At 30.1% G+C, this 23,754-nt stretch overlaps 4 protein-coding genes across 5 annotated transcripts; 3 read left to right on the plus strand and 1 right to left on the minus strand.

The window, feature by feature from the left end:
• Positions 1 to 10,248: 10,248 nt before the first annotated feature.
• Positions 10,249 to 15,083, plus strand: LOC123911336 (type I inositol polyphosphate 5-phosphatase 2). Its single transcript, XM_045962740.1, has 10 exons — positions 10,249 to 11,072; positions 11,158 to 11,263; positions 11,429 to 11,527; positions 11,658 to 11,748; positions 11,841 to 11,945; positions 12,396 to 13,206; positions 13,501 to 13,685; positions 13,796 to 13,904; positions 14,307 to 14,455; positions 14,550 to 15,083. The coding sequence occupies exons 1-10, from the start codon at positions 11,043 to 11,045 to the stop codon at positions 14,761 to 14,763; spliced, it is 1,899 nt and encodes a 632-aa protein (XP_045818696.1). The 5' UTR covers positions 10,249 to 11,042; the 3' UTR covers positions 14,764 to 15,083.
• Positions 15,084 to 15,217: 134 nt separating this feature from the next.
• Positions 15,218 to 17,097, plus strand: LOC123911340 (peroxidase 20). The gene is made up of 4 exons (XM_045962745.1): positions 15,218 to 15,555; positions 15,725 to 15,916; positions 16,176 to 16,341; positions 16,494 to 17,097. Exons 1-4 carry the CDS (start codon positions 15,343 to 15,345, stop codon positions 16,928 to 16,930), a joined length of 1,008 nt encoding a protein of 335 aa, XP_045818701.1. The 5' UTR covers positions 15,218 to 15,342; the 3' UTR covers positions 16,931 to 17,097.
• On the minus strand, positions 15,858 to 18,670 carry LOC123911339. The gene is made up of 2 exons (XM_045962744.1): positions 17,354 to 18,670; positions 15,858 to 15,991 (listed from the first exon to the last, which is right to left on the minus strand). The coding sequence occupies exon 1, from the start codon at positions 18,480 to 18,482 to the stop codon at positions 17,367 to 17,369; it is 1,116 nt and encodes a 371-aa protein (XP_045818700.1). The 5' UTR covers positions 18,483 to 18,670; the 3' UTR covers positions 15,858 to 15,991; positions 17,354 to 17,366.
• A 1,062-nt stretch (positions 18,671 to 19,732) lies between these two features.
• LOC123911338 (pyruvate kinase isozyme G, chloroplastic-like) lies at positions 19,733 to 23,450 on the plus strand. Of its 2 annotated transcripts, none has more exons than XM_045962742.1 (12): positions 19,733 to 20,147; positions 20,227 to 20,502; positions 20,639 to 20,804; positions 20,985 to 21,119; positions 21,254 to 21,364; positions 21,482 to 21,570; positions 21,738 to 21,800; positions 22,018 to 22,193; positions 22,340 to 22,442; positions 22,581 to 22,729; positions 22,932 to 23,040; positions 23,132 to 23,450. In XM_045962742.1, the coding sequence occupies exons 1-12, from the start codon at positions 19,971 to 19,973 to the stop codon at positions 23,243 to 23,245; spliced, it is 1,668 nt and encodes a 555-aa protein (XP_045818698.1). In that variant the 5' UTR covers positions 19,733 to 19,970; the 3' UTR covers positions 23,246 to 23,450. The 2 variants fall into 2 exon arrangements, with proteins under 2 accessions (XP_045818698.1, XP_045818699.1); XM_045962743.1 differs by having other exon boundaries at positions 19,893 to 20,141.
• The last annotated feature ends 304 nt before the right edge of the window (positions 23,451 to 23,754 follow it).

The raw sequence follows: 23,754 nt of genomic DNA on the forward strand, positions 1-23,754 counted from the left end.
TTTATTAAGTTCAAATTAATTAATTAATTAATTCTTTTTTTTTTCGAAACCAAAATCATTCTACTTGCACAATATATAATTGACACACTAATTTTCTTTTGTCCTTAGAAAAAAATGATAAATATGACTGAAACTCACACATAACTATAAAGTTTCGAGTTCGAACTTAAGTGAACTTGTCAAACAAACAACCAATATAAGAATTGTCGGTTGACCTAGGATTTATGGACTAATTAAAACTAATTTAATCCAAATTAAACTATTTTTAAAAAAAAAACATTGTAGGATTGGAAACTATTTTTTATTTAAAATTGCATATCGATACATTTTTATGATTATTTTTGTACAATAGAGAGGGTAAAGGCCCAAAGAGAAAGCAACAAAAAAAGAAAGACTAGCAAGCTAATAAGTATGGATTGCTCTCTCATATATTGTTCACACAAAACAAAATATTATCAAAAAGATATTTTTTTTGTATAAATATTTATACTATAAAAAAAAATATTAATTATGAGAAAAACATATACTATCGGATGATATCTTTTGATAGGATTTGCATATCAAAAAATATTTTCCGATAAATAAGAAAACTCTGAAAAATTTATCTAGGAGTATGATTTTCTAAGCAAAATAAATTAAATTATAATAAAATAGACTATAGTGGACCACTTTCATAAGTGACTTTTTTTTTTTTTTGTACACTTCATAAGTGACCTTTAATCATACTAAAAATCCAACTTAAATATAATGATAATATAATATACCATGATTTACCGCAAAAAAGGTAAAATTAATAGTAATTTACACTTCAATTTTTTTTTTTAGACAACATTATAGTAATAGATAGAGATGACTATTTATTTAGAAAAATGGATAAAATCTCAATTTATTTCGTACATATAATTCGAATATGATGAGTACCATATATATCTTTGAGATGTGATGAGGATGCTATTCTAAAGAATCAAGATCAAAGAATCCTTATTGCTGTCAAGCTAGGTGAAGGTGTTTGACAGATTCTTATTGAGAGGCAATGACATATTTAACAACAAGGATCCATGTGCTCTTTCATGCTTTTATAGATTGAAATCTCTAAAAAATATAATTAATTTTATTCATCGAATTCAATTCTTAATCATATATATTCTGAGTATTATGTTCTGTGTCCTGAGCTATGAGTCCAATGGTATTAATTAATAAGGTACAAACATAATTATTCCATTCCATCAGTTTCTTTAATTTTAAGCGTTTTCTTAATTTTAGAATCGATTCTTTTTTAACTTTTAGATTTTATTTGTTATTATAATAATAATTAGTATGCTTTATTTTTCTTTCAAAATAGTGCCACTCTATTGATTTTTACTGTATTTTTTACCAACACAAAAAATAAAAAAGAATAGTAATTTAGAAAGACAATTCGTCCCCGTGAGCTTATCTCAATTGGTAGAGACATAACGTTACAAACGTAAGAGTCGGGATTCGAATTCCGGAAACTTCACTTATCAGCCTTTAAGGTGAAATTTCTGGTCACTAGACTCGACTAGAATAATATTGCTCTAATAGGGGCCGTTAGATTTAAAATGAAAAAATTTAAGAGTTATTTTTAACTACCCAATATATTTTTTACCGATTATTTTTAACTTCCTCTCATTCTTGCCTTGTTCTATCTTGCCTCTCTCACACGATAAAACCCCTAATTATAATTTCTTACAAGCTAAAATCCCTAATTAAAATTTCTTAGAAGTTAAATAATTTGCGCAACTCCTTTTTCATTTGCGACAAAATGTCATCCTATAAGTTAATTACGAGTATCTTAAAATTATTTTAACAACATGCTCTCCTTGACACACTCTCTACTTGGTTTAAATTCAAATAATTCTCACTAAAATAAGTGTGTTTCTGACTCTTAATTTAATGATTGAGATATATCAACAGTTTCAACATTTTAATTAATTCAACAACATGATATTTGACCAAAGATGTAAGGATGGGACTTAGGAGATGACTTAATATTGATTTTATGCCTCGTGATTACATTGCAAGTTGCATGAAGCTACTATTTACTACTAGTATTCAATAAACAAATATTCTTGCTCTGACTATATTAATGTTTTTGTGACACTACAACAAAGTACAAACTAATTCTTTATTAATTTTTTCTATAAATATGGTACAACTCATTTTCACATATTGGTAGACTTTTTTGTCCAATGAAATTATAGAATTATGTTTCGTTAGAGAAACGCTACTAAGAAACTAAAACAATTGTCAACTTGTTATAAATAAAATGAGAAGACCAAATTAATAATGCTGAAGTTAATTAATTAACTAGTATTCGGACCCGTGCCAAGCACGGGTAAAATGAGACTAAAAAATTAATATTTTAATATTAAAATTTTCATCATTCTGAAATAAAAATGATGAAAAATGAAAAACTATAACATAAAAAAAGTAGGATCCCGTATTTGTCAAAAATAAAATAAATTAAGATCCCGTATTAATATATAAATATAGTCAATTAAAATAGTTTTAAAATCATTTACAATTCAATTAAAATTGTACCTCTGATTTTTTATTTTACCGAAAATTAAACGTACAATTTTAATATATTTCCCGCGTGAATCACAAAAAAGAAAGAAAAAAAGTAGGTCCTGTATAAATTACAAAAAAATAAATCATGTCTCTTAATATATACGTAAAAATATAGACTCGTGTGTAAACTTTTTTAAAAAAAGCCCCCCAAACAAACAAAACAAAGTTAAAATAATCTCATAATACCCATAGTAAAATAAATATGAAACAAAAATACCCTAAAAAAATTATTTGAATATATCTTATATTAGTTAATTTAATTTCCACATCAAAATCCTCAAAATAAAATAAATATAGAACATCGTATAAATTATTGGAAAAAAATATGTCTTTGTGTTAATATATGAATAAAAATAACATATTTATTGTAATATATTTTTTTTGGTATTAAGTAGTATTAACACTCTTGTTCTCATGGAAAAATTCGCTGATAATTCACAGTTCGACTATCAGGTAAGTATAGCCCCAAAGTAATACATGTGCAAAAATATATGCGCATGTAAATTATAAATACAAAAATCTCACGTAAATTATAAAATAAAAATAGATTTCCGTCTTAATATATGAATATAAATATATAATCTTCATATAAATCAACAAAAAAAAAGTTATATATAAATAACAAAAAAAATGAACACAGACCCGATAAAAAATACAAAAAATAGATCAATCTATGAATATATGAGTAAAAATATAAAATCTCGTATAAATATCTTAAAATAAAGCCCCCGAGCAAACAGAAAAAGTTAAAGTAATTTCATAATATCTAAAGTAAAATAACTATGAAAAAAATAGGAAAATGCTAACTTGTTCCCTTAAAATTAATGTAACACATATAATGATTTAAACAAAAAAATATTTTATTAAAATTCATGCGGTTAATTCAAGTTTAAATTTTCATAAATAAAGTGCAGAAAAATTTATTATATAAAAAAAATCCACAAAATTGAAGAGAATATTTTGATATTTGGATTCTTTAACATGTACTCTAAGAATTAACATGACCCAAAAAATTAGTCACAAATTGCGGACATAATTTTTTATTATTTAATCGTACACATTAATAGTCTACACTAATTTAATTGCGCGACATAATTTTTCTAATTTTGAGTTTTTAAGAGACTTGGGGTTGTTGTTGTTTAACTCCAGGAACACGATGTACTGTGATGGGATCCTCTTCTTCTACTTTTATATTAAATGACTTTATTGGACAGTGCGAGTGTTCCGATTTTAGCATATCTTATGCCTTGATTAATAAAACCACCTTATGTAATAAAAAATTATCATAAATAATGCATTCGACACAAACATTGAAATTAAAAAAAAAGTTATATATGTCTACATCATAAATCAAATTACATTACATTGCAACAACTGAACATAAATCTCCAAAATGTAAAAGTAGCAAATTGAAAAGACAAACAAAACTAAAAAATGTAAAGAATTATTCTTCAATGTCTTAAACACATGCCTTAGATGAGTCCGTCATCATTCTACCAAACAGATCTACATATAAAATAGATTTAAAAATTAAAATGAGTAATATGAATTTACGATAGAGAAATCGTTTACCACCCCAAGCTTTTATTAATCCCTTAATTTTTGAAATTGCCTTAATTTATGAGGTTCATTCTATATTTAACATTTCCAAAAATATATTGCATTACCATATTTTTCAACTATTTTAAATATACTACGGTCAATAATTATATACTACTACGGTCAATTTTTTTTTAATGTATTCAGAAAAAGAAATTAGTGTTGCTATAATTATTTATAAAAAATATTTCATTTAAAAAAAATATTTTGATTTAATGTACCTATAGTTTTTTAAAAAATAAAATTATTAAAAAGCTTTTATTTACAATATAAAAATTAAAAACCTTTTCCTTACAATATAAAAAAATCATTTAGATAAATACTTCTTTTAATTAGTTTTTTTATTTTATGTCAAAGATTAATACAAAATTATTTAGAGGATTTTATTTTATTCTTTGAATTCGAATTTACTATAATTATAGAGATTGATATTTCTATTTTTATTAAACAAAATGTGTGGCTAATTTACGCCCAAATAAATATACTTCAATTTCAAATTCATTTTTTTTATTTGCTGAAAAAAATGAGCTAGTAAACATTGATTAGAATTAGAATTCTTTGAATTGTTGCCTTATATGATTTTAATTCATTCTATTTTATTGATGAGTGAATCAATTAATTAATATCAATCAATTAATTGATATTATAAATATAGAATTGAAAAATGTATTTGCATTAAAAATATGCTAAAAACGTATTTGCTTTAATTGGTTTAATAATCTTATTAATAGAAAATATGCTAAAAATATATTTTATGTCAAAGATTAATACAAAATTATTTAGAGGATTTTATTTTATTCTTTGAATTCGAATTTACTATAATTATAGAGATTGATATTTCCATTTTTATTAAACAAAACGTGTGGCTAATTTACGCCCAAATAAATATATTTCAATTTCAAATTCATTTTTTTATTTGCTGAAAAAAATGTGCTAGTAAACATTTATTAGAATTAGAATTCTTTGAATTGTTGCTTTATATGATTTTAATTCATTCTATTTTATTGATGAGTGAATCAATTAATTAATATCAATCAATTAATTGATATTATGAATATAGAATTGAAAAATGTATTTGCATTAAAAATATGCTAAAAACGTATTTGCTTTAATTGGTTTAATAATCTTATTGATAGAAAATATGCTAAAAATATATTTTATGTCAAAGATTAATACAAAATTATTTAGAGGATTTTATTTTATTCTTTGAATTCGAATTTACTATAATTATAGAGATTGATATTTCCATTTTTATTAAACAAAACGTGTGGCTAATTTACGCCCAAATAAATATATTTTAATTTCAAATTCATTTTTTTTATTTGCTGAAAAAAATGAGCTAGTAAACATTTATTAGAATTAGAATTCTTTGAATTGTTGCCTTATATGATTTTAATTCATTCTATTTTATTGATGAGTGAATCAATTAATTAATATCAATCAATTAATTGATATTATGAATATAGAAATGAAAAATGTATTTGCATTAAAAATATGCTAAAAACATATTTGCTTTAATTGGTTTAATAATCTTATTAATAGAAAATATGCTAAAAATATATTTGTAGTACAAATAAGCTAGTGCAACATAATGATATATATGGTAGTGCCAAAATAGCCTGTAGTACATTTTTTTTGTTGCATTATAATTTATAAATAAGTATAGTTTTTTTTTTTTTTTGTATGTCAATTTTCATGACTTGTTATTTGGTCTATTTATAAAATTAAAAAATACAGCATGTTTTAAAATAATAAAATAAGGTTCTTTATTTTTTATTTTTTTTTAAAAAAGTTCCTTATGATTTGAAGTGGAAGTGGAGATGTTTAAATGACTCGGATCTTGAAATTATAAAACAACACTAAAATTGTATTTTGTTAGTAGTTTTATGGACTAAATTGATTAATACAATTGAATTAATTGATTGTAAATCACGTGTTTCAGTCTATTAAATGTCGCGTAGATGATGGTGGTCAGTAATAATTAGCTTGTTATATGTGATAATATTTTGGTACCGAAAAATAAACTTGTTTTTTTAGCAAAAAAAACTTGTTATATAAGCAAATTTTTGTAAAAAAAATAAATGCAAATTTCTATCATACTCCCTCCATCCCATAAATGCAAAAAAAAAAAATTTCACACTTATTAAGAAAAGTGGAATATGATGATTTGAAGTATGATTTTTTGTGTTTTTCTTGAAATAAGTTTCATGGGAAGATGTAAAAAGAATTTTTATTGGTTATTTATTATTGAGGAAAGAAGAGAGAGTAAATTAAATGCAATTTGCATTTAATTTTATGAGAATAAATAAAAGTAAATCTTGAAAATGATAAAAGTTAGCTTTTTTTGCTTATAATTTTGGATATAAAAAAGTGATTTTTTTTCTTATAATATGGGACGGAGTGAGTAGTTGAATGTAAAGAGAAAACTTTCAATCAAATATTAAAGAGGAAACCTTTTTTTTTAAGGCACCAAAGAAAAAAAAAACGCCAGAAATTGACCGATGTACACAAAAGTAATTTTTATTAATTAATATTTGACAACAAATGTGGTTTAGTTTTTTTTTTTTTATAGGCAAAATCAAAATAAGATGCAGGAAGATGTACTTCAACCCATTACAACAAATGATTAACAATGAAGACAACTAATATGATTATTACACTATCAAGCAAAAGAATAAACACTATTAGCATCCAAATTAAGAAGTTAATTTGAGGCCCCACAAAATGTTCTCAATATTCTTGCCTTCTCCCATGAAAACAACTTTGTTTCTCGTGTTCCACACATTCCTGAAAAATAGAAGAAGAGAGAATGATCAACAAAATAATAGAATAAAGAAGAAAAAGTTGAAGAAAATTATAAAGACAACAAATATGATTGATAAAAGAGAGAATAAATTAAAAATTCAAGTAATTCAAGTAAATAAATAACAATGAAAATAACTAAGAGAAATAACCAAAAGAAAAGATTTGAAAAATTGTGAGTTGTAGTATTCACACAAAGATCGTATATATATATATATAGAAAAAAATGGAGATATGAATAATTTTGTCTTTAATATGAAATTAAAATCATTAATATCAAATATGACCAATTAGTCAAAATAATAAATTACATGATTCATCAACAATCAAAAACAATCATATATTATCACATCTTTTTCAAAAAAGAAAATTCCATGATTCTTTTTTTTTTTTGGTCAAGCCATGATTCATTTTAAAAAAATATAAAATATTATTTTCACGTTTTTTCATTTTGTTTAAATCATTTCATCCACAAAAATAAATAAATAAATAAATAAATAAAAATTGGTTTTTAAAATTATTTGAAGTTAGTAAAAAAATAAAATATTTGAAGTTGAAATAGTAATAAATGAAATATTTTTATTATTATTTTTAAATCGAATATTTTAATTAATTAGAATTATTTCATTATGAATTATTTCCTTTTTAAGTAGGCAATTTAATATAAGGCATATTTCATTCCTTTTTGAAATAAGGCATATTAGAATATTACTGTTTTTTAAAAAAAGAATATAAGGCATATTCCATTTTATTATAAAAAATTGAATGTTTATGGAAAAAATTGGACGGGGGAATGTTTATGGAAAAAAATTGGACAGCTATTATTTTTCAAAGTAATTATGGTCATTTTTCAAAGTAATTGGACAGCTATTGAATGTATATCAACATTAAATGTGAGGAATGAGGTTGAATGAGGAGAGGAGAGAGAAAGACAAATAAGTCTGGCTTATTACATATTATAGATTAATCCAGTAAACCGGTTACTACTTTTTTCTTTAGATTCACTTCATTATTTAAAAATAAATGCATGATTCAATTTAATTAACGAGGTTTCCAATATTTTCATAGGTCGTGATGAAGAGTAAGACTAAAGTAAGGACGCATGCAGCTTCTTCCATCCAAATGGTGTCTTTTTCACAAATGTTAGTTTACATTAGTTTTGGTTATCGTTTACAACTTTGCTTCCTTTTTTCCTCCTTCCACTTTGGTTAGAGATGACAAAATAAAAATATCTACCCTAAAAAAAATAGAGATGACAATTTTTTTTTTGTATATACCGATGTGCATGAACAAAATTCACTACATGCACATTAAATGACGAGTTGTTTAACTGATATTTGTGGATAAAATAATAAATATGTCAATTACCTGTTATGCACCGTAACAGACTCATGTATTAGAGAACTCGAACAATGTCATAAGAGGACATTAGTAGATAGAGGCAGATGCGAATGTAAAAAAGTATTTGCATCTGCACCCGTCATTAGACAGAAAATGGAGGAATACTATATATCCGTGGTGTGATCTATGGACGGTTGTTGACATCGCTAGTAGCTATTGTGTAGTCCTCTTAGTTAATTATTTTTTTAAGGAATGATCATCTTAATTACTTAAAATTGATTTTTTAGCAATTGAAAAGTTGTTAATACTACTTACTATTAATGAACTTTCACAGAAATATTGTTCTTAACATTTGTTTTTTGGCTATAAATGTTCCCTAAATTGTTTAACTTATTAATTGTGATACAAATAATTAATCAAGTAAATATTTTATTAACCTTAAATTTAGTTCAGTGATTAAGCTTATCAATTAACTACTGCTGATCATTATTAGTTTATGTTTAAACGTTTCAAACATGGCACAGTCCAATAGTATAGCTAATCATAGTCAAATTTCAAGTTTGTCCATCTGCTGTTTGCCCATAGTATTCATAACCGTGTAACTTATTCATTTAAGTCGGCATAAAATGCTTTACAACTTTTATATGACAATAATTGATAAGGATATTTGTACTTGAGAAATCAAATTTTTTATCTTCACATATAGTGCTACACTGCTAATGCATTGGACCTACATTTACAATGTGACATCCTTCTTCTTTCCTATACCTCATGTTTAATTAATTAAATTTTTGAGTCAATGTCCTCATTCATTCTTTTTTTTTTCCCTTCTAAAATTAATTATATATAATTTTTTATTTTTAATTCATTGCATGGCTTGTCAGATTGTAAAGATGTACGTGTTTGCAAAATAGTCAGAGAAGAAGAATAAGATGGAAAGGTGAACAATCCAATGGGTCTACAGCTGTCATTGACATGATGAAATCTTAGTTTACTTTACTTGTTGTCCATTTGATTGAAATTGAGCCAAACACACTTTTATGATTTGTATAAGAGTCAACTTTTGTTTAGTAGTATAATCTTATATTTATTGATAACTACTATTGTTCCAACCTTGTCACACACATATTTGTAGGGTCATGCCACATCTTGCTTCCTTTCCTTTCCACTCTTTTTCTATGAAAGTACTTCCTTCCTTTCATGTGGAGGAGTATTATTACTTAATTTTTTCTTCACATATATTAAAGGAAAAAAAATACAAATATGTGTAAATGTAAGGTAACTACTGCCCCCACCCATTCACCGGGCTTTTACCATGCCTTTCGAACAATTTCAATAAATATCGAGGTCAGAATGAGATCAGGTGTTTTCACGTCTCACTGTAGTGTCCGATTTGTCTTGATTTCTGATTGATGAACAAAAAGGAACGAAGTGCTCGACCGGAAGGGAAAGGAAAACTGAACGATTTTCTTGTTTGACTCGCCTCCAGTCTCCTTTAGACCCAAATCCCGCATTCAAGCGAAGTTAGCCCCGTAGGTTGGGGGAAGAGGGCAGTCATTTCCATCACGAAAGATTCCATCGTGAATCTTAATCTCTATATTCCTACTAATAAAATCAATCACGTTCAACCAATCGTTAATAGTTAGTCTAGTACTGATTTGCACTGAATTTAATAGGAAGAACCATGGTTCGATTCACCGTAACAACAATCGAAAGGGAGCTGAAACCACTTGATATTAAAACTGACTCCCGAACTAAATTAGACGGACCAATAGACCAAATACTGAAATCTGAATGTGAAAAAAAAAAAAATCAATCACGTTCAAGGCCGACACAGACCAATGAAAATAAAAATATGATATATTTTTTCAAGATTTATTTTAATCAAGACCTTTCATATAGCATGTCTATACACATTATCTTGATCAATTACTAACCTATCATGGTACTTCCACTAATCCAATCACGTTAGATTTGTTTCTACACTTTATTTGCTTTTTCATTCATTTTTGTCATCAATTTTGTGTCCTCTACTTTTTATCAGCTTTTCCATAAGGTAAATCTGTTGTCATACAATATATTATTATATACTAGTAATATATATTATTTTATCAAAATAAAAGAAAAAAACCATTTGGGTTAGTTTATGCCATAATTCATTACCTAATTGATTGATTGAATTTCATAATAATTTTTTGCTACTTGTCTTGCCTACCCTAATAAATAAATAACAACATTTAACAACATATTGATATTCTATTTGTTGATGCTCTCTCATGATTATTTTTTTTCAGAATTTGTTACACAAGTGTTCTAGTGACAATGACATTTGGTTTTGTTGGATCAAGCTACTATTAATGATGTTCTGTTTTATTAATTAATATTAATATTAAAAAAATACCATAGTGACATTGTGCAAGGACCAGTATTTTTGTTTTCCTTCTACAAGTTGCGGTTTTCAGTGTCTTACTAATATTTTTCTGTCTTTTTCTATTTGTTACTAATGAGATCTTTTATTTCATGATCATTCAAATAATCCCATTTTTTTGTAGTTTTATAATCATATTATATATTTAAATAATATTAAGTGCCAAATAAATGTCAGTGATTGATTCCATATTTAAGAACTTGTTCTTTCAAACTCTTACACAATAAGCAACTGTTTTTAAGGTTCTGTTCTGTTATAGTCTTTTGACTTGAAAAAAACAATGAAGGGAAGAAGAGGAAGAAGATCAGAGGTAAGCTTTGGCAAAACTTGATTTTGAATAATCATTAGTTGATACATATATAGTTGCTGATTTTTTTTATTTGATTTTATTGTAGGCTTTTTGGCCTTCCATTGTGATGAAAAAATGGCTTAATATTAAGCCTAAAGTGAATGATTTTAGTGAAGATGAAGTTGACACTGAAACTGAGAGTGAAGATGATGGTATGCAATTGATTTTTTTGTATATTTGGTATCACAGCGAGTTTGTCAGAAATTCAACGTAATTCTGGCAAATCCATCGTGATACTGCAAATTCATGGTGATACCAAACATGCACGATTTTTTTCTTTCTTTCTCTCATTGATTCTTACAATTATGCTGATACAGCATGCTCTCCTAAACAATCAAGAATGCAAATTTCCGACGATAGTCCGTTTAGAACACAAGGGATTCAATCTCAATCTATATTCTCAAGTCAAATACCAGGTAAGGATTCATTCCATTTCAGCTATATCAGTTTCTTTTTTATATGAAAAAGAAAAGAAAAAAAGTTTGTTTCAATAAATTTTAGTTTTAGAACTGTGATTTGACTTATTTCATATTTGTAATTATGCAGATGCATCTTTCAAGAAGGAATACAAGATAAAACACAAAAGAGGAAAATCAGAAACTCTGCGTGCTCAGTATATAAATACTAAGGAAGTGAGGTATGGTTGAAAGTTGAAATCACAGTGTTAATAAGTAATTTAATGATATATGAATGAAATATTTATCATAAGTTTGTTTGGTTATTCTTTAGGGTAGCAATTGGATCTTGGAATGTTGCTGGAAGACATCCATCTGAGGATCTTGATATTGATGATTGGATTTGTGCTGAAGAACCAAGTGACATTTACATTTTTGGGTCAGTAGTTCATGAAATTGCAAATGCTTTATTATTTCTATAGTGAATCTTTATGGTGTCTTGTGGCTTTATGTGTTTGTGATTTGATGATATTTATTTTTCCTATGTTTTTGTAATGAGACAATCACAAAATTTCTAGGTTAAGTTATATGTAGGGCCCGCTTGGATCGACTTATTTGAGTTTTTTTACTGACATAAATATTTGTCAGGCTACTTTAGAAAACTTAGTATGATGTAAAATGTCCACATTTAGATCGACTTTTTCTACTGACATAAATATTTGCCAGACTATTTTAGAAAACTTATGTATGACGTAAATGTCCACAAGATGTTTTCAGCTTATTTCTATAAGTTCTCTAAGATAGTTTATGAAAATAGCTTATAGTTCATATGAAATTCTTCGGTTATTCGTGGTTTTCTGATAGCGAAATTCTTTATGGTCATTCACAGTTTCCAGGAAGTAGTTCCACTGAATGCTGGAAATGTACTAGGAGCAGAAGATAATACACCAATCCAAAAATGGGAAGCAATCATTAGAAGATCTCTAAACAAATCTTCCGAGCCTGACAGCAAACATAAAAGCCACAGCGCGCCACCTTCTCCGGTTTTGCGAACTTCTTCAGCTGCAGATGTTCTAGCTGATAATATAGATGCTACTAATCCAATTGATATGATGAATGGCGAGTTCTTGGATAATGTTGTTGAAAAATATGATCTGCAAAAGCTCGAAGCAAATAACATAATTAGCATAGGGAATGATTTACATGTAAGGAAAGTTTATGGTATTGATCTTGATTGGCCCGAACGTCCGTTAGACGCAATCTCACAAATTGTTGATTCGAATCCGAAGTTGAGGAGAGTACTAAGTAGTAATGCTAGAATTGGCTTTGACTTGAATGATAATGCTTTCATATACGGCGGTGGTGGTGGAGGTGGATTGAAACGTATGCACCATAGTTTCGAAGATTTAGCTTTGTTATTGAAAGAGCAAAAAGTTATACCTAAAGTAGTTGATTCCTTAGATGATGTATCTGAGATATTGTCTGATGAGGGTGATGATGCTTTTATTGAATTACCTGAGAACCAAGATGATAATGGATTAGGTGAGACGAAATCGCACGCGAGGTATGTTCGGATTATCAGCAAGCAAATGGTGGGAATATATGTATCTGTTTGGGTGCAGAGAAGATTGAGAAGACACATAAATAATTTGAAAGTTTCTCCTGTTGGAGTTGGGCTTATGGGCTACATGGGAAACAAGGTAAGACACGTTTCGCGTTGAATTAGGCTTCGTAATTCTGCATTAGTTGTTAACTACGCTTCATAAAAATTCCATATAATATGTTTTACATGCATTTTATGATCATTAACTAGATAGGTTATATTGCAAATCATCATGCTTTATAAAGGTCGGTCGTTAGAATCCAGTGTATGAATTCAACAACCGACCTTTGCCAGGGATGCCAAAGAGGAACCAAATTCACGCATTTAGTGATAGAATTTTCTTATTTGGACATATGATTGAATGTTAGAGACATGTTTTTCATTGATGCAGGGTTCTGTTTCGATAAGTATGTCACTCTTTCAGTCACGTATGTGCTTTGTTTGTTCTCATCTGACTTCTGGTACAAAAGATGGAGCTGAACAAAGACGAAACTCTGATGTTAATGAAATTCTACGACGCACTTGCTTCTCATCCGTCTTTGGTACAGATCAAGCACTAACAATTCCAGCACACGAGTACGCTTATATTATACGATAAAAATTTTCCATTACAAATTTTATGCTAAGTTTAACTTTATATCAAAGCTAGTCTTAATACTTAATTCATGTCTTTTTATTGCCAACAGTCAGATTTTCTGGTTCGGAGACTTGAATTATCGGATCAGTATGTTAGATTCGGAGGTTCGAAAATTGGTGGCTCTAAAAAAATGGGATGAACTAATGAACTATGATCAGGTAAGACTTGTGAATCCACAAAATATGCATAGCTTTCATCTTTCACTTAGTTGTTTTTTTTTTTGTCTAAAGTGAAATATCTCTTAATATTTAAAGTTTATCTAAATCATAGAAAACTTTATCTTGTTTACTAACTCTCTACCAAAACCTTTTATTTTACTTGACTGGATAATTAATATCTCAGTTGATGATTAGAAAATCAACTAACTCTATGTGCATATAATATTAATAACTATTATGAATGTGACATACAAGTGTACATATTACTATGTTCTGTTATATTTTATGAATACAAGTTGGCCTAGATTATGTGCCCCTAAAATTTTGGTGCCCCGTGCAGTCGCTCCTGTATAACACCTTCCAGAATCCTCTTATTTACTTTATTTGATCATTTGTATGTAGCTAAGCAATGAATTGCGTGTTGGGCGTGTATTCGATGGATGGAAAGAAGGCTCGATAAACTTTGCGCCAACTTACAAATATGAAATTAACTCTGATAGATATGTTGGCGAGATTCCAAAAGAAGGGGAGAAAAAAAGAGCTCCTGCATGGTAATTTCAATATTTAGTATAAACTATGATATGTATATTAATTTGTTGATTTTATGTAACTGAAAATGAAAAATAAAATTGTATATGTATGCAGGTGTGACAGAATATTATGGCTAGGAAAAGGAATAAAGCAACTACAATACGAACGCGCAGAAATTAAGCTCTCGGATCATAGACCAGTTAGTTCAATTTTCTCAGTTGAAGTTGAAGTATTCGATCATCGCAAATTAAGACGCGCACTAAATTTCACTAGTACTGCTGCAGTACATCCTGAGATTTTTCCTGATGAAGATGGTCAATTTTTCTAATGTTAAAAAGTTAATTGAAGCATTCTGTGAATTATTTGAGTCTGTTACATAGCAGAGAGCCAATGAGATAGTCATATTAACAAGAAAATGTATATATATAGTCATACATAATTATAGGATAATTAATATTGACATGTTTTTTTCTTCTTTTTCATAGTAAAAAAACATTATTCAATTTTGGTCTCATCATGAGTCATGTGTCCCAGTTAGTTTATCTTTGGACAATAAACTTTAGGGTAGGTTGTTTTGTTGTAACAAATGATGACAAGTTCTATGTAAACTAATATATTGTTTTGTACAATCAACTTTTAAATTATTTATTTGCTGGTTTTGTTGCAAATGAAAGAAATTATCTCCAAAATGGAATTAAAAAAAATAGGTCAAGTTGGTTGCATCAACTCTAGGTGAAATAAATCACCTGATGAAATTCTCTATTAAAAAGTTGGTTTGAAAATGTAGAAACAATATACCAATAAACTATGCAAGAAAACAACTATATTAAACCTTTAAAAACTATGCACATTTACCATATAAGACTATTGCAACATTCCATTTCCATTTGTTCACCATTTTCTTTCAATGGAACCTATGAGACTATTACTGATCTTAATCACTATTTTGTCCAATGTTCACACTCTAAGGAGTAGTAAACTTCTTGTTCATGAGTACTATAAGGAAAAATGTCCCTTAGCTGAAGATATTGTGAGACATAACATGGCGGTAGCAGTTTTGAAAGATCCACGTTTAGCAGCGTCGCTACTTCGATTACATTTCCATGATTGTTTTGTTATGGTAATTACTTCGATTACATTTCCACAAATCAAACTCTTTGCTTCAAAATTTACAATATCCACACACTGTGCACCAACCACTTGCGTTAGACCTATGTGATGATTTCAATTGTTCTTTGTTTTAACTTTTTATTTGTCTTATATTGTTGGTTGACGAAAATGAAAACAAGGGGTGCGATGCATCGGTACTTTTAGACAGTGTTGAAGGCATGACAAGTGAGAAGCTAGCAGGGCCAAATTTGAACTCTTTACGTGGATTTGAAGTCATTGATAAGATAAAGTATCTACTGGAAGAAGAATGTCCTCTCACTGTTTCATGTGCTGATATTCTTGCTATGGCTGCTCGTGATGCTGTTGAATTGGTACTCATCTCTACCTTTTCTCTCTAGTCTTTCTCTTTGCATCCGCTCTAGCAATCAATGTTTTAAAAACCGAACCTGACATCAAATTGTCAAAACCTTTAGGTCATGGCCTTAAACCACTCTAACTAGAATTAAATTGTCAAAATAACTGAACTGTATCAAAGGTTGTTCAAGATGCAATCGTCCAGTTCGGTTCGGTTTTTGAAACACTGATAGGGTCACCATAAAATAAACCAATGTTTTATGGTTTGTTTTGAAGAGAGGAGGACCAAGATGGGAAGTCTGGCTGGGGAGGAAGGATTCCCTTGAGTCAAGTTTCAGTGGAGCCAACCTATTCATCCCTGCTCCAAATTCTTCTTTAGAGGCTTTAATTAATAATTTTAAGCAACAGGGTCTAGATATTGAAGATTTGGTGGTTCTATCAGGTATTTTTATCATCACAATCGTAAGCACCAAATGATGTAGTAAGGCATGGTTATCAGTATATAAAATTTGTTGACTTCAAATTATCATATATTTTTCTTGATAATGTATCTTACAATTCATAATAAATTTTGATTCATGATTCGACAACCAGGTAGCCATACTATAGGAAGGGCAAGATGTGTAAGTTTCAAGCAGAGGATCTATGAAACAAAACAGGAATATAACCATGGTTACGAATATGATCGCTACAAACGATACACAAACTTCAGAAGAATCCTACGGTCTATATGTCCTGTTACGGGAAGGGACGACAAATTTGCACCCCTTGATTTTCAAACACCAAAAAGGTTTGATAACCATTACTTCATAAACATTCTTGAAGGAAAAGGATTGTTAGGTTCTGATAATGTTTTGATCAGCCAAGACTACTTGCATGGATTGATTAGGGAGCAAGTTTGGGGTTATGCCTCTAATGAAAAACTTTTCTTTGATTCATTTGCTAAGTCTATGATTAAGATGGGAAATATTAATGTTCTTACAGGAGATGAAGGAGAAATAAGAAGGAATTGTAGGTTTGTTAACCCATAGGTATTATGTATTTGTACGGTTTGTAATGTGACAAATATAAATCAACGCATTTCATTAATAATCAAATCTCGAATACATGTTGAAATATCACAAATACATGACTAAGTAGTATTTGTGTATGATATGGTCGCCTTGGCTAATCTATGAAAAATCATATTAGCAATTTAGCATTCCTCTTAATAAACTCTACACGAGAATTGAAACAAGAGATCGGGAATAACTTCTTATATTCATGAATTATGGAACCGAAATCCGGTAGATCCTCAGCAACATCATTGATGCTATCATCAACTAACTTAAAATCTATCTTGAGTATACATACATACATATACATACATGACACATGCCACTGCAATGCAATGCAACGCAGCCAAACATATAAAGTATTTTGAAAAACAATGAAAAATTGTAAATAACAATAACCTTTGATTCTTTGCTAAGAAGAAGCAGCTTTAATAGCTTTTTCCAATTCAGATTCCAAATCACTCACTACAATAGTATTCTGCAACTTATTTGGTTGTTTTTTCTCATTATCTTGTCTTCCATTTCTATTACTTCTCCAACTTTCAAAACTCTCACCTGAATTCTGCAGCTTCTCAACCTTCCCTTTATAAACTCTCATTTTCATCTCATCCAACACTCTCTTCAACTCCTTATTTTCCTTCTCAACATTCTCCAAATCCATTTTCCTCTCTTTCAGCATCTGCAAATCACTTTCACAATTATCAATCTTCAACTCATTTTTCTTCTCTTCCTCAACTCTCTCCAACCCAATTTTATTCACTGTCAAATACGGCACTTTCAACCCTGATTTCCCCGGAAAATTCACACCCCAACGAAAATTCAACAACAAACCTTGTGTCACAGGTAAAACCGTCTTAGTCATAACAGCAACACAAGGCGAAAGACCACATTTTTCACTGTTTTTATCATCTGGGCCAACACCAACACCAACAACAACGTTGTTGTCGTTGTTTTTATTGTTTTCACCAAATGGTTCCAATTTCAAATTTTGCCAACCGGAAGAAGACCCATTTGGAAAAGGAACAAAACCCTTTTCAATTTGAGGTGAATCAGAAAGTGGGTTAGAATCAGAAACAGTTTTGGTGTTGGTGTTGGTGTTAGTGTTAGAATCTGAGAAAACGGTTTTGTGAAGAGAGTAATGACCAAATTGGGGTTTAAAGTGTAAGGAAAAAGAAGGAAGAAGAGGGGTAGAAGAGGAAAAAGAAGAAGGTGAGAAATTTGCGGAGAAGACAAGAGGGGAATTATGAGGTGAACCAAAAAGGCCTAAACCGGATTTAAGGGAGATAGAGAAAGGAGGAGATGAGGTTGTTGTTGTTGTGGTGGTGATGGGAGGAGTGTAAGAGAGTTTGAAGGTTGGACCTGATGGGAAATTTGTTGAAAGTGAGAATGAAAAATCAGAAGTTGAGTTACCTGTGGCAGTGATGGTTGAAATTAAAGGGTTGTTGAATATTGTTATTGGTACTTTTGCTGTCATTATTTGAGTTTGTTGATTTTCATCGTTGTTGTGGAACTTGAGGGAGAGTTTCATAGTGAGTTTGTTGTTGGTTGGGTTTGTAGAGAGAGGTTTGAAGTTAGAACTTAGAAGTAGAATGAAAGGTGAAGAAGCAGAACCACCATGTCCAACCAGCTAGCTACAGACTGAGGGAGAAAGATGATATTTTTATTTTTTATTTTTTATTTTTTTTTGGTGGAAGAGAAAAGATGTGAAGGAAAAGGAAAGCAACTAATGAATGGGCTCAAGCCTACAAGCTTTACCGTTGAAATTTGCTATTTGGGTCCCCTGAATTGCTCACAAGACCCTAAAGTTTTGGCTTTCATTACCGGTTTAATCTGATTCAGGGTCAGTTCTGGCATCATGTGATTCCAACACCATAAAGTTTTGAAAATATCCTTAACAACGTGTTTTGGAAGATACGTTCCTAAGCATGATTTGTTGAGATCCTATCTTTTGAAATGGGTAAAAGTTGGAATTTTTTATTTTGCATTTTGAAAGATATCTTACAACATATCTTTTTAAAGGTACATTTTTAGGTTAACTGTTGAAAATTGTACTTTCATTTCCTTTCTACCTTCATTGTTATAAAAAGAAGAAGCAATTTTTTGACGTTTTGAAGGCATGAAATCAACATAGCTTCATTTGAGACCAAAGAACATGTAATGTGTGTTTTAACTTCCGAACTAAAGTGGAGGGTATTTTTGGATTTTTGGGGGCCTGAGAGCAGTATGGGAGGCCTATGATGCAGGTTCATTCCAGTCCATGTTTCAATTTTCTTAGGAAGTTTGTTTCTTTAGAAAGAATATAAATTACAACGAAAACGAGAGACTGTTTGATTCAACGGAAGGGAAATGAGAGAAGGCAAGAATCCCTTATTAGACCCCCACTATTAATAAATGATCTATCAATATCAAGCTTGAAATTAGTATAGGGGATGTCACTCCACACTAATTTCATGTTTCATGTGAATGACATAAAATGGAGGGTGAAAGAAAGAGGTGATAATGAATCGAATGCAGATACATCTAGAGATTGCTTAAAATGGAGGGTGAAACAAGTTAATTTTAATCTCACCACATCAAATTTACAATGATGTCAAATACAGTAGGCCACAATACCAGTGATTAGTCACTCACATCACATAGGTATTGAACTCTAGATTATGAACATTTTCTTTGCAGTGAGATCTCATCCGTTCATCTTAATTACCACTTGCAGTCAACATCAACTTAAAAAGATTTGAATGACTCAGATTCATACCGGACTGAATCCCAGATTATAGTCAGATAAGTAATGGCAGCAGTTGCATAGTATTCATGTACACAGAATATCCTTATGGCACCTGCTTATTCTGAACAGCCCTGCTGCGAGTGGGGGCAAGGCAGACAAAACAAAAGACACAGACTTTACTTATTATAATATAATATTGTCGCAAGTAAATAAACTCAACACTCTTTGTTTGTTTGTGACTGTGTCATTCATTCATTCATTCATTCATCACTCATCATCCAATCATTGACCATGGCAGCAACTATTCATCTTTCTTCCACTGCGTCTTCTCTATTCAACAATATCAATCTCACTTCCTCCAATTCAATCTCTCAAAAACAACTTCCATTTCATTCTAAGCCCCCTCCATCCAAACGCAGCTCAACTCTCACCATAGCCCAACTAACCTCTCCTCCTCCTCCTCCTCCTGTAAGTAATTATTTACCACTATTTTCTTCAACCTAATTATTTAACTTATAAGAGTTCTATTTGTTTCTATTTTGCACAGGGCAATGACTACTACAACAACTCTTCTTTACTTTATGGTATAGGAAGAACAGTTGAAGGATCAGATGAACGCACCAAAACTAAAATCGTTTGTACAATTGGTCCGTCTACTAGCTCACGTGACATGATTTGGAAACTTGCAGATATGGGAATGAATGTTGCACGTTTGAATATGTCACATGGAGACCACACTTCCCACCAGAAAACTATTGATTTTGTTAAACAATACAATTCTCAATTTCAAGACAGAGTTATCTCCATCATGCTTGATACCAAGGTTAAATCAATTCCCTTTCTTCTCTATACATGCATTGCATAATTAACCACATATACACCACACACGACACTGACACGATAATAATTTAAGAAATTGGAAGTGTCTTGGCAATGACATTAACTGATTTTCTTTATAGGGTCCTGAAGTTAGAAGTGGGGATGTGCCACAACCAATATTACTCAAAGAGGGGCAAACATTCAATTTCACTAATAATAGAGGGGTTTGCACACAAGATACTGTTAGTGTTAATTATGATGATTTTGTCAATGATGTTGAGGATGGAGATGTACTTCTCGTCGATGGTGAGTATGTATGGTACTCTATGTGTATTCTGAAATTTGAAATTAACCTTGAATTGTGTAGACTTGTGTTAAGTGTTACTGTATTTTAGAGGGATTTATTCAACTGTTGCATAATGACCTAGTTCAATTATCTGCAAATTAAGAAGTTTTTATTTTTTTAATCTCTTATTGTTATTTTAGGAGGAATGATGTCTCTTGTTGTTAAGTCAAAGACAAAAGACTTGGTTAAATGTGAAGTAATTGATGGCGGAGAGCTGAAATCTAGGCGCCATTTGAATGTCCGTGGAAAAAGTGCAACACTTCCTTCCATAACTGGTATAATTCTATTGTATTTGTGGTAGATTCATTGCTGAGAGGCAATAGGTTTCAACTACTTGAATATAGGTACTGTACTGTTAGTATGCAAATGAAGTTCACAATTTTATGCTACCGTGCGTTTAACTTCACAGAGAAGGACTGGGAAGATATCAAGTTTGGGGTAGACAATCAAGTAGACTTCTATGCTGTATCATTTGTCAAGGATGCTAGAGTGGTTTATGAGTTAAAAGACTATCTCAAAAGTAATTATTTTTCTGCTGTCTAATTTCCTTTTTATGCTTGTTTATACAGGCGTGCGGATCTATCTGGTTCGTACGTTTCTTCGTTAAAAACTAATTGTAAATCTTTATTTTCTGTAGGACACAATGCTGATATACATGTGATTGTAAAAATTGAAAGTGCAGATTCAATACCAAATCTTCATTCCATACTTTCAGCTTCAGATGGGGTTAGTTCCTCACCGTTCAGATCAGGTCTTGTAGATATTACCTATTTTCCGACATAGTCTAAATTTTGGAGAAAGTCATTAAGATTATGCAACTGTATAGACCAAAGTATGGTATTTATCTGTGTGTAGTATCCAGTTTCATCTTTTGAATTCTATTTATTTTGCAGGCTATGGTTGCTCGTGGGGACCTTGGAGCTGAACTTCCGATCGAGGAAGTTCCTTTATTGCAGGTAATCCGATGCTCAGAACATGATATGTATGCCATTTTGGTGACATGCGTATAGGTTATTTCGTCAGATAATCTACATAATATGTTTGATAATCATGGTTATGTGTACATTATTAGGAATGCAGTAGCTTCTGTCACCAGAAAAATCTAATAACATAGTAATTTATGTAGCTGTTCTAAATTTCACTTTGTATTCATTCCTGTTTTTAATAAAACAGGAGGACATCATTAGAAGATGTCGCAGAATGCAAAAACCAGTTATTGTGGCAACAAATATGCTCGAAAGCATGATTATTCATCCGACACCAACTAGGGCGGAAGTTTCAGACATTGCTATTGCAGTAAGACAAGGTGCTGATGCTGTCATGCTTTCAGGAGAAACTGCACATGGAAAGTGTGTTTGCTGTTCCTCGGTGACCTTGGTTCCTTTTTTATTTTAACTGAATGTGTCGTGTGCTGATGAGTGATGCATTTGATGTATTTTTTTTCCAACATTTTTAATTTTATAAATTCATTTTAAAAGGATTATAACTGCTTCAGATTTCCACTGAAAGCTGTTAAAGTTATGCATGCCGTGGCTGTAAGGAATGAATCTACTGTTTTAAGAAGTGATGCTTATCCTAATCATTTGAGTTCCCACAAGGTACTACGTACTTAGTTCAGAAATATGTAGTTCCTAAGGATTATTTCGCATGTTACTTAGCGTAGAAGATTTACTGTCATAGATTTGGTTGATAATATCCTAAAACCTAATTAGTTTCGCATGTTTACTTTTTGACAGAGCCATATGGGAGAAATGTTTGCTTTCCATGCAACAACTATGTCTAATACTCTTAATACTCCTATTATTGTGTTCACCAGAACTGGATCCATGGCTATTCTTTTGAGCCATTATAGGCCCTACTCGACAATATTTGCATTCACAAATGAGTGAGTATTAGCAGCATGTGTCCTTAACCTATACCTTTGTCCTTTCTATTTTTTTTTTTAAGAGGAATAGTACTTTTTATGGTTTTGATTTTGAACATAAATAGCAAATGTTCCTTGCTTGATCATTTGTATATTATCTTGAGGCAATAGGTGCTAATTAAACAATCTTTTGCATCAATAACTTCCTATTTCACTATCACAGAAGAAGGATTAAGCAAAGGTTGGGACTTTATCATGGTGTGATGCCTATATACATGCAATTTTCAAATGATGCTGAGGAGACTTTTGCTAGAGCTCTAAAGCTACTATTGGTGAGTGATATCTCCATAATAAATTGCACACATCTTCCTTTCTTTATGGACATTTTTTTAAATGATGCGGAATGTCTTCCTCATGCTGCAGAGTAAAGGTCATTTAAATGAGGGACAATATGTTACTCTTGTTCAAAGCGGAGCGCAACCAATTTGGCGTGATGAATCCATTCACCACCTTCAAGTTCGCGAGGTTCATGAATAAAATTATTCTTTAAAGGGTTCTATCTTTCTTTCTCACGAGTGTAGAATAGTATTTTCTTTTCCTCTCTCTCTCTCTTGTAACTAAGTCTTGCTATGAATGATAGTTTGAATTGTTACTTATTCATGTGAAACAAGTTGTATAGTTTCAGAGCTTTTGTAATGCAAATAATGATTTGTTGATAAGGAATTACTATGGTTTTCATGAATTGTTTTTACTAGCTATTTTTTTAACATACTTGTCATAATAGTATTGTTAATTCCATTGTTTACTACTACAAGTTCCTACCTTGTATTGCTGCTGGCATAATTGTTGGTACCTTTGAGTGCATTTAGTAAATTTCTTGAATCAAATGTTTATGTTGTCATTTTTTGCAAGTGATCTTGTTCATAATTTATGCTATAAAATATACTGCAAGCATTATAATTTAGTGCCTTATTTTGTTCTTCTTAAGTGATATTATGACATTAGGTATGCTGCTGTAAATTCAGGTTTTCTTTGATTGTACCAAA

Source organism: Trifolium pratense, linkage group LG2 (assembly GCF_020283565.1).
Source record: "Trifolium pratense cultivar HEN17-A07 linkage group LG2, ARS_RC_1.1, whole genome shotgun sequence".
NCBI classification, from domain to species: domain Eukaryota; kingdom Viridiplantae; phylum Streptophyta; class Magnoliopsida; order Fabales; family Fabaceae; genus Trifolium; species Trifolium pratense.

Excerpts from the sequence above, each read along its gene's own strand:
- LOC123911339 (XM_045962744.1), bottom strand. The coding sequence starts at position 18,482 with ATGAAACTCTCCCTCAAGTTCCACAACAACGATGAAAATCAACAAACT.
- LOC123911340 (XM_045962745.1), top strand. The coding sequence starts at position 15,343 with ATGGAACCTATGAGACTATTACTGATCTTAATCACTATTTTGTCCAAT. Across the intron at positions 15,556-15,724 it reads TCCATGATTGTTTTGTTATG|GGGTGCGATGCATCGGTACT; the intron begins GTAATTACTTCG and ends AATGAAAACAAG. Across the intron at positions 16,342-16,493 it reads AGATTTGGTGGTTCTATCAG|GTAGCCATACTATAGGAAGG; the intron begins GTATTTTTATCA and ends TTCGACAACCAG.
- LOC123911336 (XM_045962740.1), top strand. The coding sequence starts at position 11,043 with ATGAAGGGAAGAAGAGGAAGAAGATCAGAG. Across the intron at positions 11,528-11,657 it reads ATTCTCAAGTCAAATACCAG|ATGCATCTTTCAAGAAGGAA; the intron begins GTAAGGATTCAT and ends GTAATTATGCAG. Across the intron at positions 13,686-13,795 it reads CTAACAATTCCAGCACACGA|TCAGATTTTCTGGTTCGGAG; the intron begins GTACGCTTATAT and ends TATTGCCAACAG.
- LOC123911338 (XM_045962742.1), top strand. The coding sequence starts at position 19,971 with ATGGCAGCAACTATTCATCTTTCTTCCACTGCGTCTTCTCTATTCAAC. Across the intron at positions 22,194-22,339 it reads GGAGAAACTGCACATGGAAA|ATTTCCACTGAAAGCTGTTA; the intron begins GTGTGTTTGCTG and ends TAACTGCTTCAG. Across the intron at positions 22,730-22,931 it reads ATATTTGCATTCACAAATGA|AAGAAGGATTAAGCAAAGGT; the intron begins GTGAGTATTAGC and ends TCACTATCACAG.